At 39.6% G+C, this 20,422-nt stretch overlaps 1 protein-coding gene across 7 annotated transcripts in view; it reads right to left on the bottom strand.

The window, feature by feature from the left end:
• Positions 1 to 20,422, bottom strand: part of CEP192 (centrosomal protein 192) — a 135,786-nt gene that overhangs the window by 43,854 nt on the left and 71,510 nt on the right. For all 7 annotated transcript variants that reach the window (XM_074383792.1, XM_074383788.1, XM_074383791.1 and 4 more), the window contains 12 exons: positions 19,873 to 20,044; positions 16,286 to 17,201; positions 15,243 to 15,391; positions 13,683 to 13,913; positions 4,993 to 5,118; positions 4,712 to 4,855; positions 4,527 to 4,590; positions 3,962 to 4,101; positions 3,774 to 3,866; positions 3,113 to 3,231; positions 1,748 to 1,921; positions 126 to 216 (listed from right to left, as the gene is read on the bottom strand). In XM_074383792.1, the coding sequence (XP_074239893.1) occupies positions 126 to 216; positions 1,748 to 1,921; positions 3,113 to 3,231; positions 3,774 to 3,866; positions 3,962 to 4,101; positions 4,527 to 4,590; positions 4,712 to 4,855; positions 4,993 to 5,118; positions 13,683 to 13,913; positions 15,243 to 15,391; positions 16,286 to 17,201; positions 19,873 to 20,044 (2,419 nt within the window). The remainder of the gene's footprint in view (positions 1 to 125; positions 217 to 1,747; positions 1,922 to 3,112; positions 3,232 to 3,773; positions 3,867 to 3,961; positions 4,102 to 4,526; positions 4,591 to 4,711; positions 4,856 to 4,992; positions 5,119 to 13,682; positions 13,914 to 15,242; positions 15,392 to 16,285; positions 17,202 to 19,872; positions 20,045 to 20,422) is intronic.

The raw sequence follows: 20,422 nt of genomic DNA, 5'->3' as shown, positions 1-20,422 counted from the left end.
ACAAATAAAACATATCATTAACACAAATTCTTGAGAGATAAATAACACAAAAGGGTCTACATATGTAAGTGTTCCAGGCCCTGATAAAACAGAAGACATAACAAGAGTCCATGTACTCTACGAACCTGAAAGCAGTCCTGATCTTGTCCTTTAATAAGCAGTCGTAAATGTTGAGTTGTAGATGCAGAATTATTTCTTAAAGCTAGTTTCAGAAGCCTAAAAACAATTACACATTTTAAATATGGTTTTCCTCCATGGATATTACTATTATCATAAAAACTAAGCCTAATAAAACCAACCACAACGTCTAGAGATGGACTGACTACATAACCCATCTCAGCATCCTAGTATTGTCTCTGGATTCTACGTTGCTGAATATGTAGGCTCAAGACTCACCATAGAGGTTTTTTGGTTTAATTTCTACCCAGTTATAGCTCTGCACCTGACCTTATTATTTATACTATGTGTATAAATATCTGTCACATAAAACATTAATCAGTGAAAATCCAGGTGAAAAAATTCATCAAGTCATTAAGTCAATGCCACACCTACCTTGAGTACCTAGTTCATGCAAGTGAGCTTTCAGGGAAACAAGGGGTCCTAAGCTAAGAGGCTCATTTGCACAAGGTAGTGTTTTAAACAGTATATTGAATTAACTCTACTTTTAAAGAAGCTGCAATGCACAAGAATGGACATATAATAGCAGCTGACTGATAAAAACACTACATTTGTTGAAACTATGTGAATCCTGTCTTTATTGGAGAACAGAATACATGAGTAAATCTCTATTTTACTTAAATTTGGGGAAAATCAGCAGCCAATATATCAGCAGCTGAGGTCTGCGTCTCATCTACCTTGTGTTAAGAGAAACACAGACAACTTTGGCTATTGGCACCTCCAGGAAAAGCCTTCCACAGGTACAATGACTGGGGGAGAATTACCCGAAAGAAACATTATTTTGTAAAGTTTTCATTTTCATTTATTTATTTTGTAATTTGTAAAGCACTGTGGTTATCATTTTTAAGTACAGAGTTATCAGGTGGAATGGGAGAAGCTAGGTTTCCATGGAGTCACATCATCAGTTAAACATGTTCGAAAGACAAGAACAAGCCAGTTACTCCTTGAGTGGAGTGTAACTGTTTCTGCCATAGGCTTCTGAGAGATGTTTCTTTCAGAGAACCTTTTAAAGATAAACCTGTACAATACAGGGAGTCTCAAAAAACAAAACAAAACCACCAAACAATTTTACAGTAAATACTACCTCCCATTTCCTAAGGTGCCCCTCTCCCTTAAGTGCTCCATTTGCTGTGGTTGGGAAGTATGACACTCAAGTCAGGTGCATCAAAAGCACTTCCATGGGTTTTGCTAAAACCATGTGGTTGCTGACTGGGAAATTTAGATCAATTAGAAGAATGGATATACTGCATATTCTCTATGTAGTTCTCCATAAATCTCTCTCAGCTGGCTTTTGAAAAATACAGAGTGGCAGTGAGTTTAAGCGGATACTCAGTCTTCAGCAGCAACTATATTGTTGGTCATGTGTCAGGTGCTCTTTGCAGAACTGGAATACATGTTAAAGAAAAGCTGCATCAGGGCACATGCCCATCTAGGAGGCTTTTCCAGTTTCGCACAATTGAGCCTGAAGGTTTTCTATTATGACAAAATTTTCCTGCAAACATTAATTTGTGGTCTGCTCCAAAATATGTACAAATAGTGGACTGACCATGTGTCAATCTTTGACACTTACTGTGTTCTACCAAGAGGGACTCCTCCCCAAGCCAGAAATTGTTTGTTGGACAAAATTGATGGAATATCTAAGCAAGGTCCAAGTGGCAGAGGTTTATTTTCTGAAGAAACGACTTCACCTTTTAACACTACTTCATACTGAGGTCCAAATGGCTGCACAAATATTTTCAAGATCCTAAGAAAGAAAGAAATCTGAGTTGAAGGTCCTGTATTTAATTTCTTTTTGCAACTGTTTCCTACATGTTTGCATTGTCCAAAAGAGCAAGCTAGGTGTTGAGGATATGATGAAATTTCCACCCTTAGAGCTTGTGCTGCAGAGAATAAAGACAAGGAGAGAGACAATCTCAATGGCACCTGCACAGGGGGTGTGAGAAGCCACGGAGTTTTAGGAATGCTATTTATGAGACACTTGTGAAGAGTAGAGGAAAGCCTCCCAGAAGGAGCCAACCCAGGGAAGTTGAGGGCAAGCATTCCAGGCACAGGCATTCACACTGGTACAGGCAAGACTCTCCTCTTCTGTAAGGTCACAAGAGCAGACTGAGCACATGATAAAGTATTCTACAACCCAGGTAGGGGGATAAGCCACATGTGTCTCAGAGGAGAGTATACTTTAAGCTAGGGTTACACAAGCAAGCTCAGTACTCATGACAGTGGTGCTCTGACTCTAATTTGACATTCACTTATGATTTGGGTGCTAAGAAGTCACGGGCCTGGAGAAAAAATGGGGAAAGGTATCTTAACAGCTGACAAGGTCAACTAACGGTTTCGGGAGAAAACGTGAATCAGAAACATCTCTTATTATTTACTTTTGTCAGAATATACTTGAAAATAATAATTTATTCATTTCTATTCAACTGGTTTAAAAGATTTTCAGTTAAAAACAGAAGACAATCTGAAGCTAAATAAAAGGAAACTAAACAGAGTCATACCATCTCTATTAGGTAGGAAATATATGGACTTTGTCATTCAGGCTGTGGAATTTTGAAGCACATCTAAGTAAGTGGCTGTTTTGAGAGACAAGTAAAACTTTGTCATTGTAACTTTTTTTTTTTTTTTTTTTTTGAGATGGAGTCTCATTCTGTCGCCCAGGCTGGAGGGCAGTGGCATAATCTCAGCTCACTGCAACCTCTGCCTCCTGAGTTCAAGCGATTCTCCCGCCTCAGCCTCCCGAGTAGCTGGGACTACAGGTGCATACCACTACACCTGTCTAATTTTCGTATCTTTAGTAGAGATGGGGTTTCATCATGTTGCCTAAGCTGGTTTCAAACTCCTGACTTCAGGTAATCCACTTACCTCAGCCTCCCAAAGTGCTGGGATTACAGGCATGAGTCACTATGCCCAGCCCATTATAACATTTTTATATTACCTTTCCTCACAGGCTTCAGGATCCTTTGGAGTAAATGAAACAATAACCTCATGTTCTTCTCCAGGTTTAAGGAATAGATTCTTAGGATCCACTGAAAAATGACTTCCTTGTTCTGGGACCTAAACATAGTGACAGAATTATAACTGAATGTCAACTTACAGAAATGTGGCTTTCACTCAGCCACTCCTGCCTTATGTGCCTTTCTCATTTACTAGGACAGGTTGTTTGGCCCCTCCTCATCTGTCACAGCCTCAACTTGTCCTATTCTCTTGGAAAGAATTATATCTTTCTCTTCTATAACAAACCTTGTCTTATACCTCAACCCCAATTTCAGATCATTAACTCCCTCTCACTCATCCTCAGGTCTCAGAAATGATGTCAATGTGTGTGGATCATCCTTCACCAACTCCAATCAAAGGATGACATGCATGCTTTTCAGTAACTAATCTAAGAACTTGGTTCTCATATTTAAGATACTGGACTCTAAACTTAAAAGCACCACAGCATATATTTTACAGTTTTTAAAAGCTCTCAGTGACTCTTTCATCTGATGCTCAGGACACTCTGACAGGCCAGGTGGAGCACAGCAGCCTGTAGAAGGCAAGGAGTTCTCACAGTCTGAGGAAAGACTATCTTATAGCACTCTGACAGAAGTGCATACCTTGATATCCAAATGAACTTCAATGTTCCCAGCATTTTTCAAAGGTAAGTGCTGCTCTGTTGAGGAAGCCACTTTGGCCAAGAAATGGATCGTCTGGAGGATGGGGCAAGACAGACATTTCAACAAACTGTCATAAAGTGAAAGCAGCATGAAGGAAAGCAAACGGCAGGGAGGAGGAATGAGACTACCTGCAAGTCCCTGGGAGCGTGGATCCTAGCTATTCCTGCTCTTGCTCGGAGCCTCACACTTCTAAGAACTGGTGTAGGGTTTGGGCTGTCAACTTCTATATCAACTTTTGCTGAGAATTCTTCTGCTGAGTCCAGAATCTCTAAAAAAGTTCATTCTTTTAGCTCAGAGAACAGAGTTATTTAATTCTAAATGCCATCAGCAGTCCCACACAGTGCCCTTAGGGGCAGTAAGAAAATTTAGGCAAGAATTTTTTTTAAAGAGTTAAAAGAATAGAAATGAGTGAAGAGAAAGGTGGAAAAAGAAAGAAAACATCCACCTGGTAAATGTGATAAGATAAATCAACACAAAATATTCCAAAAGGGTTTTTAGTGCTGCCTGCACTGAAAATCCTGCCACACTTAGATTGATCCAAAATAGCATGCCATCTGCCTCATTTTCAAAACAGCCTACAATACTTGACAAATTTCAAAGTATTGACATTTATTGACAAAGGAAATAAGTCTCAAATTTGTAGTTTCTTTAGCTACAGAGTAAGGCAATTCCTACAAAAGGTAAACATGATACCTGAAGAGCTGATCTGTTTCTTTGGAGTATGGAAAAGAACCCAAATCATCAGAAATTCTGGATCCTATAAAATTAAAAGAAAAATCTGTCTTAACGTAAACTGGTATTAAGATTAAAATCTTAATGAAAGAAAAGCAGTTTAGAAGCTTAATTTCCTCTTTAATTCTAAGCCAGTTCTCTCCTACCTGTCCATCATAACTAGCAGGCATCATACAGTTGACCACAGAAGGGCCTGCTAGCCGAGTGACCACATCAGCACAAGAAGCAACTTCTGCAGGCACTCGGACAGGTTCCTTGGAAAACGTGAAACAGCGCCAGGCTATGGCATTCTGTTCAGAAATACAAGAATCAGTTCAGTAAAGCCAACAGTGTAATGCTAACTTTGTTAACAAAATCCTTTAAATAAATGTACCTTTGTAAGATCAGTGCATTCTGGAAACAGTTCCTTACTATATGTCATACTTACAGCATTAATAATCAGTCTAATTGGCACAGTGGCATGCGTCCGGTTTATTAATTTTAGTGGTAGGGCTTTCCAGCCTCCATAAGTCAAGTCACCAAAATCAAGAACATTTTTCTTTTCTGTTTCTACCTAATTAACAAAAAAGGGATTTATGAAAAGCAATCTATTAATAAATAGCACAACACGTATGTTCATATCACTGTCATTTCTAGCCACAAATTATGAGTCAGCATTAAGTAAAACTTACCTACATTTTCCCAGGCTATTTAACAATTACTTATTTTCTACAAAAATAAATGTTAAATTCTTCTTCTGAGGTAGTCTACGTACCCAAAGATACTATAGAATTAAGCTGCTGTTACTTCGGAAACACTTTATCTTAAGATGAACTGGTAATTTTATTAAATTATAGACCCCTTTTCAATGAGTTCTATTATTAGAATAATGATTTCTCAATATCCTTCAAAGATATCATGAATATCTTGGCATTTTCAGATTTAATCTGCAAATGTTAAAATGGTATCAAAACAGACATATCAAAAATTGAAAACAGGCCGGGCGCGGTGGCTCAAGCCTGTAATCCCAGCACTTTGGGAGGCCGAGGCGGGTGGATCACGAGGTCGAGAGATCGAGGCCATCCTGGTCAACATGGTGAAACCCCGTCTCTACTAAAAATACAAAAAACTAGCTGGGCGTGGTGGCGTGTGCCTGTAATCCCAGCTACTTAGGAGGCTGAGGCAGGAGAATTGCCTGAGCCCGGGAGGCGGAGGTTGCGGTGAGCCGAGATCGCGCCATTGCACTCCAGCCTGGGTAACAAGAGCGAAACTCCGTCTCAAAAAAAAAAAAAAAATTGAAAACAAGTGCCTACGATCATGACAGATTCACTTCCCTAAATGCGGGAAGCCAACCTAACTCAGACTCCTCACAAACCCACACGTGGAAATGTCTGACAGTACAGAACCCCTGCCAGATGTAAAAATCCATGGATGTCCCCAATATGAAATGTATTTGCATATAACCCAGGCACATCCTCCTATATATTTTGAATCATCTCTAGATTACTTATAGTACCTAATACAATGTAAATGCTATGTAAATAGCTGTTATACTTTATTGTTAGAGAACAATGACAAGAAAAAAATGCCTATACATGTTCAATACTGCCCTTTTTTTATTCTGAATTATTTTGAACCAAGATTGGTAGAACACAAGAATGTAGAACCCACACATACAGAGGGCTAACTATACTATATGCGCGCGCACACACACACACACACACGCATGTATTTTGTTTTGCTCTAGCCAAAGACAAAGCAAGTAGAAAACAAAGGCAGACCGGCAAGTGGGAGTTGACTTCCATGGTGCCCCAGGAAGGTCTGGGTTCCAGATTTGCCCTCAAGGTGGTAGAGCTTTAATACATTCCAGAGAACCAAAGAAGAAAAGATGTGACTTCAAGCTTGTTGTGAGCAGGGCCAGGCTGGAATGGCATTTGAAATATGTGCATAAAGCCCAGAAACTCAAAGGAATAAAATGAAAAGGGAACTGAAAAAAATTGCTCAAATGTCTATGGAGTTAACAAGGAACCTGTCCAGAGATGAGTAGCATAGAAGATTACTTGCAAGAACATGAAAACCTAGGCCTAGGTCACACTGGACATGAGAGCCCCAAGCTAAAAAAAAACAATCACAAAGGCTTTCAACATCTCCAGCACTTCTGCAAAAGTACTCTCTAGGGACACCTCCAAAGACTAGGATACATCATGGGTTTCCTAAAGTAAAAAGCAGCTTCAATGAATGTGAACTCACATTTAAAAATTTTAAATATCAAAAAATTATGATCTACTGGAAGAAAATCAGGAAGACTCAGCAAAAGTAACCAGCAGAGGCATTAGTAACCCAAGAACTAGAAACACGAAATAAACTATGAAATAAGTTCACTTTAAATGTAGATAACAGAGTCCGTCACAGAGGGAAAAGCAAGAGATTCATGAAGCAATTGTGAGCAAAATGATGTATAAATAGCTTGATAAATCTGTTAATGATGTTAATGTTGGGATTGTAAAAACTGTTTAATCAAAGGTAACGTAGAAGGAAAAGATGAGCATCTAAATGAGATGCTGTTTTCATCTTGTTGGAAGAGTTTGCTTTAGTCATCTCATTACTGAAGTTATACAAATTAATGCTGAAAATAAGCTATTTGAGGGGGTTCACATGGTAACATGGCATTTTGAATACTGGCTTCCTTTCTTGCAGGCTTGATTTGCCTGGTGACTGAATTACTAGTGACTAGTTTACTAACTGGGCCATTCAAGGAAGTCAAGTTAACATAAAAGAAACACGTTACCTAAATGCACTTAATGGTGTTGAAATGTCCAGCTTCTTAAACTATGTGATGAAATTAGTTCTAAAGAAGATAGCAGGTCAACCCTGAAGTACTCCCTGTTTGTTGCAAAATCTCAGGTTTTGGAATAAGAGTCCTATTTGCCTCAGTTAATTTATCTTTTTTCTGCCTATCTTAGGGACTCGCTGGCTCTTTTAGAACTCTGTCCAAAAAGTGCATGGAATATAATTTGTAAAGCCTTCCACAACTGACAGTATCTATATGTGTGTGTTTAAACCAATTCTTGAAAGCTTACAATAGAGCTACATAGTAACAGCATTTATTAAAGAATCACAATTGTAAACATGAGCATAACTTAATAGATTCTAGTTTAGTTCTTCTGTAACTACAGACTTGTATTTTTGCTGCTGTTATATTAGAATAATTTTTAAATGTTGTCTTTAAATAGAAATATGTATTTTAAGCACTCATGCAAAAAATGAACACTTTTTAAATGTGTGTTTTCTCCATAAAAATTGTAAACATTAAACAAATCACCTATAATGGAATTGATTAATGACTTCTGAGCAAGTTGCTTTGGCCAGACAACATACATGAACTTTTATGTACTACAGAATGATACTACACTTGGGAAATTATCTTGTCTAACCTGATTTTATATCCTATGGTAGATAACATGGTATATATATTGTTATTAAAGTAAGTGATCATGTTTAAAAAAGAAAACTGCTAGAACTGATTAAATATTTCAGTAAAGTTGCAGGATACAAAATCAACATATAAAAGTCAGTAGCATTTCTATATAGCAAAAACAAATTATGTGAAAAATACATTTTAAAAGTAATCCCACTTACAATAGCCACACATAAAATTAAATACCTAGGGATTAATCAAAGAAGTGAAAGTCCTCTATGATGAAAACTATACAACACTGATGAAGGAAATTGAAGAGGACACACACACAAAATAGAAAAACACGGTGGCTCACACGTATAATCCCAGCACTTTGGGAGGCTGAGGCAGGTGAATCACCTGAGATCAGGAGTTTGAGAGCAGTCTGGACAACATGGTAAAAGCCTGTCTCTACTAAAACTACAAAAACTAGCTGGGCGTGGTGGTAGGTGCCTAAAATCCAAGCCACTTGGGAGGCTGAGGCAGGAGAATCACTTGAACCCAAGAGGTGGAGGTGGCAGTTAACCGAGATTGCACCATTGCACCCAGCCTGGGCAACGGAGCAAGACTCTGTCTCAAAACAAAACAGAAAAAAAAAAAAAAAAAATTCCATGTTTATGGATTGAAAAAAATCAACACTGTTAAAATGTACTTCACAGAAACAGAAAAAAAAAAATCCTAAAATGTATATGGAACCACAAAAGATCTGAAATAGCCAAGCTATCCCAAGCAAAAATAATAAAACTGGAGGAATCACATTACATAACTTCAAATTATACTACAGAGCCACAGTAACCAAAACAGCATCGTACTGGCATAAAACACACACACAGACCAAAGGTATAGAATAGAGAACCCAGAAACAAATCCACACATGTACAGTGAACTCATTTTTCACAAAGGTGCCAAGAACATACACTTGGGAAAAGACTATCTCTTCAATAAATGGTGCTGTGAAAATTGGATATCCATATGCAGAAGAGTGAACCTAGACTCCTGTCTCTTGCCATACACAAAAATCAAATCAAAAATGGATTAAAAACTTAAACCCAAGAGCTCAAACCATGAAACTACTATAAGAAAATATTGGGAAAAATAAAAATAAAAAATAAAATAAATTTTAAAAAATTAAAATTAAAAAAACAAACATTGGGGAAAATATCCAGGACATTGGTATGGGCAAAGACTTCTTAAGCAATACCCCACAAGCAAAGGCAACCAAAGCAAACACAGACAAATGGGATTACATCAAGTTAAAAAGCTTCTACACAACAAAGGATGCAATCAACAAAGTAAAGAGACAAGCCACAGAATGGGAAAAATATTTGCAACTACCCATCTGACAAGGAATTAATAACCAGAATATATGAGTGGCTCAAACAACTCTATAGGAAAAAAAATCTAATAATCCAATCAAAAACTGTGCAAAGATTTGAATAGACATTTCTCAAAGAAGACATACAAATGGCACATGGGCATATGAAAAAAGTCCTCAACATCACTGATCAACAGAGAAATGCAAATCAAAACTACAATGAAATATCATCTTACCCCAGTTAAAATGGCTTATATCCAAAAGATGGGCAGTAACAAACGCTGGTTGAGGATGTGAAGAAAAGGGAACCCTCATACACTGTTGGTGAGAAAGTGAATTAGTACAACCACTATGGAGAACAGTTTGGAGGTTCCTCAAGAAACTAAAAACTGAGCTACTATGTGATCCAACTATTCCACTGCTGGAATCCTCAAGAAACTAAAAACTGAGCTACTATGTGATCCAACTATTCCACTGCTGATATACTAATTCCAGAAGGAAATAGTATATCAGAAATATGTGCACTCCTATGTTTGCTGCAGCACTGTTTACAATAGCTAAGATATGGAAGCAATCTAAATGCTCATCAACAGATGAATGGATAAAGAAAATATGGTACATACACACAACAGAGTACGATTCACCCATAAGAAGAATGAGATCCAGTCATTTGCAACAACATGAATGGAAGTAGAGATCATTATATTAAGTTAAATAAGCCAGGCACAGAAAGACAAATATCACATGTTCTCACTTATTTGTGGGTTCTAAAAATCAAATCAATTGAACTTATGGAACAGAAAGATGATTACCAAAGGCTCAGAAGGGTAGGGGTTAGGAGTGAGGTGGGGATGGTTAATGAGTACAAAACAAATAGAATGAATTAAGACCTACTATTTGATAGCACAATAGGATGACTATAGCCAATGATAATTGTATATTTTAAAATAACTTGAAGAATGTCACTGTATGATTTGTAACACAAAGGATAAATACTTAAGGGGATAACCTATTCTCCATGATGTACTTATATCACACTGCATGTCTGCATCAAAACATCTCATGTACCCCATAAATATATACTTATTTAGGTACCCACAAAAATATTTTAAAGAAAAATTAAGAATTTAAAAAATTCCATAGCACTCTAGAATGATATTTCTAAAAAAATCTAACAATATCAAACATTAGCAATAATAGTATTGCATAAATTTCTTCTCCAAATGTAAGTTAGAGAGCAAATTGGCAATATCTAGCCAAAATAAAGGTACATATACTTTAAACTGTAACATTTGCATTATGTAGCTGGGAGACCCCTTCTCAGGTTGAGAAAGTAATTTACAGTTTCTATGCATATGGCCTTTGTATAATTCCTGAACACTCTCTCATATGGAATGTTGTTCTGTAATCAAATCCTGCTGAGCCATCAGGGCCTAATTCCTCTAGTTCCACTCCTCCAAGAAGGCAGCTTTAACTGGCCTGAACAACACTGAACTATTCCCTACACCAGTGGTTCCCAAATTTGTCTGTTTGTTGGACTCAAAGCTCAGACACATACATCAGTAGCTTTTGAAATTCATCAGGTGATTCCAACGAGCATTTTAGTAGAGAACCACTGCCTTCCACTACCAAACACCATTGATATATGTGAGCCACTTGAGACACAGCAGTGCCAAATATTGCATAGAGGTGATTTATCATGTCTGCTACAGAAAGGTAAGCAGCTTTAAAGGCAGGCTGAACAGCCTAGTATAGTAGAATGCATTGAAATGCAGGAAGTTAATAGCACCGGTTCTCAGTGTTTCCTACCGGGGGTGGCTTGACCATATTTGGAGATGTTATGGTTATCACAGTGGGGTAAGGGGTATTACTGATATCCAGTGAGTAGAGGCCAGGGACATTGCTAAACATCCTACACTGCACGAGACAGCCCTCTCCACCCTCAAAGAATTTTCCAGCCCAAAATACCAATAGTGTTAATGCTGAAAAACCCTGACCTAGAGAAGGGCAAGCAGAGCAGAGCTGACTGAGAAATATATAAAATGGCACTTATGCAAAAAGGAAAAGATTACTAAAAGTTTATAATATGTGCAGATAACAACATAAGGGTACAGGAACACTAAAGCGTGAAAAAAGTTTATGAGAACATTTACAATTGATTTCCTCCTCCACACCCATAAGAAAATAAAGTTGTTGAGTTAGGTTACTAAGCATTCCCCTGAAGAACGTGTACTATGAGGAAAACCCTGTGATTCTCACCAGTCTCCCAGAGTAGCTGCCCTGTCCTTCATCCCGAACACCCACCTCTAAATTGCAAGTCACAGTTACAGCATTGTGGAATAAAACAACTAATTAACTTTATTTTTTTTGAGACAGAGCCTTGCTCTGTCATCCAGGCTAGAGTGCAATAGCGTGATCTCAGCTCACTGTAAACTCTGCCTCTCGGGTTCAAGCAATTCTTCCGCCTCAGCCTCCTGAGTAGCTGGGATTACAGGCATGCACTATCAAGCCCGACTAAGTTTTGTATTTTTAGTAGAGACGGGGTTTCGCCATGTTGTCAGGCTTGTCTCAAACTCCTGAGATTACTCAGGTGATCCACCCACCTTGGCCTCCTAAAGTGTTGGGATTACAGGCATGAGCCACTGCACCTGGCTTGAAAAAACTAACTAACTTTAGGAGGACATCAGTATACCTGTTAAGTGTGGTTAGCTAAATATGTTAAATTCAATTCACATATTTGGAAATCAAATAATTTTTTTTCTTTTGAGACTGGGTCTTGCTCTGTTACCCAGGCTGGAGTGCACTGGTGTGATTACAGCTTACAATAGTCTCAAACTCCTGAGTTCACGTGATCCTCCCACCTTAGCTTCTTGAGGAGTTGGCATCACAAGCATGCACCACTACACCCAGCTAATTTTTAAAATTTTGTGTAGAGACAGAGTCTCACTATGTTGCCCAGGCTGGTCTCGAACTACTGGGCTCAAGCAATCTACACACCTTGACAGATGTGTGCCAGTGCCCAGCTGAAATCAACTAACTTTTAATTAAAGTCACATCCTACATAATGATATTTTGGTCAATGATGGACTGTATACAAGACAGCGGTCCCATAAGATTATAATGGAGATGGAAAATTAATAACACCTAGTGATATAGCCATCATAACATCATAGTATAATTATAATTTTATGAATTTGGTGTAGCCTAAATGTACAGTGTTTATAATACCTACAAGAGTGTACACTAATGTCCTAGGCCTCTACATTCATTCATCACTGACTTACCGAGAGCAACTCCTAGTCCTCTCTTAAGTGCCCTACAAGATGTACCATTTTAAAATCTTTTATAATGTATTTTTTCTGTACCGTTTCTGTTTAGATATAGAAATACTTACCATTGTGTTACAGCTGCCTACAGTATTAAGTACAGTAACAAGCTGTATGGGAACAATGGTGCATAGCCTAGGAACAATGGACTTTTCCATGTAGTCTAGGTGTGTAGAAGGCTGTGTCATCTAGGTTGGTGTACGTACACTCTGTGATATTCACACAATGACAAAATTGCCTAAGGACACATTTCTCAGGGCATATCCCTGTTGTTAAGCGACCCATGACTGTATCAAGACCTGTTCTGCTTTTCCGCTGTTCTGCACCCTCCCATCTCTCCCTCCCACATTCCTTAATTTCATTCAGTATGTTAGTTCTGACTTCACTATCAACTAAGAGGAGATAGCTCTTGTAAAGCGGTGGTTGTTAACTAAGGCTATGATTTGTAATCATCTGAGAAGATTTAAAAATTACCGAGAGGCAGCCACCCACTCCCTCACTCTGATTTAGTCAGTCTATGTGGGACTCAGGTATTGGGGTACATTTAAAAGCCCCCAATATCATTCCAATGTGCAGCCAGGGTTGAGAGCTGTCATCCTAAATGAGCATATAATCCAATGACCACTTATTATCCCAACTTGGCTAGACCTAATTTCTTTGGCTTCCAGAAAATAGGAGACTGGAGAAGGGAAACTTTTCTAGCCAGCAAATAATCTCCAGGTGCAGAAATATAAAAAGAATATGAACCACTGGCATGTTGCTAAGTGCACATCTAATTATACAATGGAAATCAGTTGGAAAATAGTGTTTAACCTTATACTCTGCTTTATAGACATCTTAGCAAGTATACTTGTGTTTCTGAAAAACTAAAAATAATTTTAAATTTTAGAATAAGAAGACATTGAGAACCAAAGTTTAGCTCGAAACTACTTTTGTAGCACTTTTGTTCACAAATTTCTTTTCCCCAAATTTTACTTCTAAGGTTAAACAGTCTTCTTTAAAATGCCAGGTATGACAATGACTCATTTACAAACAGATACCTCGATAACAGGACTTTCGGCAATAGCAGTGAGAATGACGGTGCTGGCCAAAGCTTCCGCCTGTACGATGGTCTCAGCATCTGTTGAACATGGCCAAGAAGCAACACTGAATGTGCATCTGAAAACCCCAGGACCGGATGGTATAAAAAGCACTTTTATCTCTTCTGTGGCATGAGGTCTTATGATGACTTTATTCTTGAAAACTAAACAACGATGTGTTGAAAGATCCACCTTCAAACAAGAGCCACAAAGTTCGTTATTAATGGCTTCACACTGAAAATCAAGTAGAATTACCTAGTTTAAGATTCCTTTTTCCTAATCACTCAAACTGCCAAATTTAGACATTATCTCCTCAAAAATGTCAAAACCTTGTCATTCATGGTCTCTAAAGTACCATGAGTCAATGAGTCAAATGCTTCATGAGTTGAATGTTCTTGCTGCACCAAGGCTGTCTCCCCAGTCCATCTCCAAGCAGACACATTGACCTATACCCTCAGTTGTCTTAAAAAGGGCACTGACAAGGGTCACTCTTTGATAGCCCTGTAAATCTCTCTAGGACACACAACACCGAATGGGCGGTGGCGGGGAAGAGTCAGGCTAATCGCTGCGGTCCCACAGCCCTGACACCACCTAAACTGCAGTGACAACTCCAGCTGTCCTCCCTCCTCACTGTTGATGGGGATCTTTTCTACTCCCCACTTCCAAAGACAACACTGCTTCATTCACAGACTCTAAGATGCCCCTAGAAAGTCTTCACAGCCCACCTTCCACCCTCAACCCTCTCCTTCAATCATCTGCTTTTCATTTAACCTGAGGACTTGAAGTAGAGGGGAAAAGCCAAGAAAGGAAAAGCCAAGATTGTGGGGAGGCAATCTTATTTTACCAGGCAAACAATGGCCACTAAGAGGCACGAGGGAAGAGGAAACACAACCACCAATGCTGGTTGGCAAGCAACAGTAGTAAAAGTGGGATATTTCAAAACAGCAGCTGACCATATATATACCCCCTCCCGATTCATTGACATTTGAATGGTCACTGTAACCAGGAGAGAAGATTTAGAGTCTAGAATTATAGCAGCTGTAGTTGATTACGTAAGAGACCTCTGTCACAGGAATTCATATTAAAACTGCATTTCCAGGTATTTCAAAAGCTCATGTACGAAAATCATCAGATAAATGAGTCAAAAAGACTCCCCTTGCCAAATGAAGCCAAAAGTTCCAAGAGTAACTGCTTTCCTTTTTTTTAAATAAATCGTAGTTACCTTATATTCAATCGCCTTTAAAAAAACTAACAAGTAGCAACCAGAAACTCAGCGCTTTTAATGATTTAAATAACACTAAAAGCAAATTTATAGGATTTTACAAATAACTAACAATAAAATATAAATACTAATAAATGATGGAAAATGCAAAACACACAGTGTTTCACTCTACACTCTATAAGCACTACAACAAAAGGGGCCTGAGAAAAAGATGCCATGGCAATGACTGTGTCAGGGGAAATCAAGCACCTAATCACAATGCAACTGTTAGGTTAAATGAGAAAGACACCGAAAACTACCTTTTCACCATTAACACAAACGCTGAGGACCCCAATGCTGACTTGCAGCCAGCGGTCCGTTGGGTTGAGCACACTGAGGAGGGTCTGGGAAGCGATCCCAACACAGCAGGCATGAGGAAGCTTCAACTCTTCGGGCACTCGGACACTCCCTGGGTGAGAATAAAACAGTCAAAAATGCAAGTTACAGCAAACCCCTGATTATAATCCAAATCTGTTAAATGGCAATGAGTTTATAAGATGGCCTGTTTACACTTCAGAGTTAGAGTCAAAGCACTCCAGACGGAGTCCTTGACGTTGCATGAGCCTCAGAGGCCTGCCAACAATTTTGTCCTGCTTCCATCCAGCTCAGGAAAAGAAAATTAAAATCGGATCAAGCTCGCAATTATAGCTAATCAATTCTTTGAGGTTAGTGCCTGTAAGTAATCTCTTCCTTTTCTCTCATAAATCATGTCACTGCTTATGCTAAAAACAAACAAACTCCAGAGGCTCTTTCCAGATGTGGACACCTATCAGATTTTAACACCACCACCTATCTTCCAACATCCTCACATAGGTGCTCCAGAGGGCAGAGAAGACAACACCCCAGTAGCAGTGTGTACCATGTCAGGAAAAGCACAGCTACCAGCTCTGCAGGCAGAGTGACGGTCAGCAAGAGAGAAGCTGCCCCATAGACGCACCTGAGTGCTGCCTCTCCACCACAACAGCCACCCAGAGACTCACAGGTGGAAGCACTCACTCATTCTGGCATTCAACTCTTAACTGCTTATTTCCTATGTGAAATAACCATAAAACTGCAATGGCAGAACAAAAGAGAGACAAAGAAGACAAAGCCATATGCAGCCTGTCACCTGCATAGCGCAGTGTTTTTCTAAGCCAACTTCAGGGATCCTTGCACAGAAATATATTACGGTGTTCTCAGTTTAGGAAGAAGCACAAAACTTACAAGGAATTAATGCTAACCGGTAGCTCCTTGAAACAAACTAGCTTTGTGGTGTCATTTGAGAAAATAATAGCAAGCAACAATAACAGAAAAAGCATCTTACCCAATCCTGATGTCATTCCTGAATCCCATGGTTCAGTTCCACAGTTCGTACCAACAGATGGCACAGGGAAAGGTTTTGCTGTGCTGAGCAGGTTCTGATTTAAGGATTTAGAATATGGGTTACAGAGGGAAGAGGTACCCATCCATCCAGAGCCAATATTTGGTCCTAGACAAATTCCCATGGCCACAGAGTTCTGCACAGGCTCTCCTGCAACAGCTGGATAGGGAAGGCCTCCTGAGAAGCCACAGACTGTGGCACTGCCAGCATGGCACTGAGGCAAGGCGGCACTTCCAGCTGAAGGGAGTGTTCCCAAATACTGCTGAGCGAAGGGAGCTGTGCTGAGAGAGGGTTGCGTCATGAGTGCCTGCAGAGCAGCAGGCACGTTCCGCATGTCAGTCACAGAGCCATGAACTGTGCTTCTGGGAATAGGAGCGCACTGGCTTTCAGAGGTGGTCTGATGAGAAACCCGGCCAGTGAACTCATGGCCAGCAGTTGACATATCTTTAGGAATTATTCTTCCATCACCATCTACAGGCTCCTGACAGGACACAGGGTGTGATGTGGCTGACCCCACCTGACAGCTCAGACCTGATTTGCCCAGGAGAGCCAGCCTGATTGGGTCCAATTCCTCAGAGTTTGATGTCAAATCTACCTCATGGGTTTCCAACAGATTTCCACTTTTGGAGGAAGGATCTTTACTCCATCTAAAGTCAGGTTTCACATATTCAGGCTTGCTACTCAGAGTAGTTTCAGTTGCTTTTCTAGTATTAGAGTTGTTCTGGATAATAGATGACAATGTTCCTTTCCCTCTATTCTGAAATAGAACTTTTTCTCTCAATTTTTCCATATCCCGTTCCTCCGATGGGGCTGGACTGGCTTGAATAATTGTGGTGCTCAGCTCGCTGGTGATATCACTCTGAGTGCAACAAAATTTATTTTTAATAATCCACAGATAAACTTAATATAACAATCTGAAACTATGCTGGTATAAGCTCAAGTAACAAAGAGATGTCCATGAAGTTTCTCTTTGAAAAAAAATTCATTTACACAAAAAAAGTAGTCTTGCAGTTGTGAAATGCAGACTTACATTAGAAAATTTGTGTTTGTTGTTTTGTAAAAAGAATTATAATAATAATAAACAGGAGATATACACTAAGTATACCTGAAATTTTTGCACAGATAAAGGACCAGGTCTAATAAATTTTTTAAGATTTAAGGGATTTGTGTAAACTTTACAATAAAAATCTGAATAAATTAGTAAGGAATGAGTTGGGGGGCCAAGTAAGTTTGAAATAACCACCTTGAGGTCAGGCATTGGCTCAGTAGGCTAGCAGGGCCCTGCCCCACCATCTGTCCATGTTGCTCCCTAAGCTTGAAGATTCAAAGACGTTAACTTTTTTTTGTTTTGATTTTTTGAGATGGAGTCTTGCTCCTGTTGCCCAGGCTGGAGTGCAATGGTGCAATCTCAGCTCACTGCAACCACCACCTCCCGGGTTCAAGCCATTCTCCTGCCTCAGTCTCCCAAGTAGCTGAGATTACAGGCACCTGCCACTACACCCTACTAATTTTTTTGTATTTTAGTAGAGATGGGGTTTCATCATGTTGGCCAGGATGGTCATGAACTCTTGACCTCAGGTGATCTGCCCACCTCAGCCTTCCAAAGTGCTGGGATTACAGGTGTGAGCCACCAAGCCCAGCCAAAGATGTTAACTTTTATGTGTTCTAAGCCCTCTCCCATTTCTAAACTTGTGTGGTTCTATGAAGCATGAAATTAACAATCCCAGAAAATGTCCACACTCATTTCTTTGTACATAATACATAACCTGAGGACTAACACCTACAGCTCTGTGGGATGGACTGGCTGAAATTTAGAGACTAGATAGATGTAACCTTCACTGACTGCTTTGGTACTTGGTTTATAAATTTCTCCTGGCCAAAGCTTCAGAAATAAAGACACTAAGACACAAAGACTATATTATTTGCCAATTAATAATAACAATATGTATCCAGTGGTGACTTACTAGGTGACAAGCACTGTCCTCACATACTATTCCTCCTTACAGATGAAGAAACAGGTTTTGAGGGAAGTTTAGTAATCTGTCTGAGAAGGCAGCAGAAAAGTTATCTGACACGACAGCCCAGCTCTCAACCACTATGATGAGAATATGCAGACTCGGTATCAACAACAATGTGAAAAAGACAGCTATCAAAGAAAAGAGTGTAATGCTCTAACACTATGCTGTGTATTCAGTAACTCTTCAGTAGTCTGGTGGAAAAGGACTATGCAGCATACCCATAGCAGTCAATGTTACCTCATTAAAAAACTGAACACTTTCACATCCACAACATACATACACAAAAACAGGTAACACTAGCTACTCCCACATAAATCTCTCTGATCTTCTATTCTATCCCCACTGCTACTGCCTTGGCCTAAGTGTGCACTGTATCTTGCCTGAACCACTACAGTGGCCTCATACAAATCTCCGATTTTAATTTTCCTCCTCCTGATCCCTCCTTCTTCACTGCTGTTGGAGTGAGCTTTTAAAACATCAAACCAGCCTCGGCTTGGTGGCTCATGCCTATAATCCGACACTTTGGGAGGCCAAGGCAGGAAGATCACTTGAGGCCAGGAGTTCAAGACCAGCCCTGGCAACATAGCAAGATCCTGTCTCTAACAAAAAAATTTTTTTAATTAGCCAGGTGTGGTGGTGGGCACCTATAGTCCCAGCTACTTGAGAGGTAAAGGCAGAAGGAACACCTGAGCCCAGGAGTGCAAGATCAGCCTGAGGAACATAACAAGACTCTGTCTCTACAAAAAATTTAAAAATTAGCCAGGTGTGATTAGTACACACCTGTAATCCCAGCTACTTGGGAGGCTGAGGCAGGAGGATAATCTGAGACCAGGAGTCCCAGGCTGTAGTGAGCTGTAATCGTGTCACTGTAATCCAGCCTGAGTGGCAGAACAAGAAAAAATACAAAAAACAAAATCAAAACAGATCATGACAGTGACCTGCTTAAAAGCCTTCAAACTCTGATATTTTAAACTCAGCATGGTTCACAGTTTGGCCACCCCTCTTCTAGCCTCATCTACTTCTCCCTACTGACACGAGTCACTGTGGCTATTCTAAACTTCCTGGAGCACCTCAGATGTAGTGTGTATCTTACAACTCTCCACCTCCCCGTGTGTTAACTCTGCTTCCTCCCTGCCTAACTCCTAGCAGTCCTGCAAAGTATGGCTTCAGTGTATTTATTCCTGCCAGAAACCTTTGCTGAAGCACCCTCCAGGCAGTCAGACTTCCAACCCCCACCTTCTGAGTCCCCATAGTATGTGAGCAGCATGATGCTCTTCATTACACAAAATGCCTTGCCCGACAGAGCTCTTCAAGGGCAGATCCTAAAATATCTGTACCTCTGTGACTACCAGCATGAGTAGGTATTTAATATGTATACATATACAATAATCATTTTAAAGGTAAAAGAGAAACACGGAAGTTTTACAGGCTTGAACGGTAGTCTGAATCAAACATCTGTAATACTTTATGAGTTGACAGCCTTAGTAATAAATAATCCAAGTGGCTGCCCACCTTGCAGTCCTCCAGGCCACCATCTGTGGTTGTGGTAGGATAGGAGCTCTCTGGTTGGGATACATACGTCAGCCTGCTCATCCCAGCAGGCGAGCATGCCAAGAGAGACAATTCCTGCTCACAGGGAGGCTGCTGCTGCTGAGCTGCTGAACCAAAGGTCTCTAACGCGCACCTGAAAAAGAAGAGTAGCTCACATCAGGAATTCTCCAGTCCTTCAACTATCTATATTAGCAAAAAATCATTCCTATGTGCCTATAACCTTGCAAATAACTCAATCACGAATCTAATGTTTAAAATTAATTACCTAAAATTGTAAAGGATATTCCCACTGAATGAAGCATGTTAAGCTACTATAAAATGTATTGTGGCATTTTCATTAATAAATACCATATAAAGACACTTAGCAATGTTAGATATTCATTTTATAAAAATCTGCTGAGTATCTGATATAGGGAAATGAACAGAAGCATTCAAGAATTCCCACCCTCAAAGAGCAAAGAGGAAAAAAAATCACACAGATAAGTGCAAAGAAATAGAAGTGGTCACACAC

This window comes from Saimiri boliviensis, chromosome 13 (genome assembly GCF_048565385.1).
Source record: "Saimiri boliviensis isolate mSaiBol1 chromosome 13, mSaiBol1.pri, whole genome shotgun sequence".
Taxonomy (NCBI): Eukaryota; Metazoa; Chordata; class Mammalia; order Primates; family Cebidae; genus Saimiri; species Saimiri boliviensis.
This window is presented reverse-complemented; position numbering and strand designations above follow the sequence as displayed.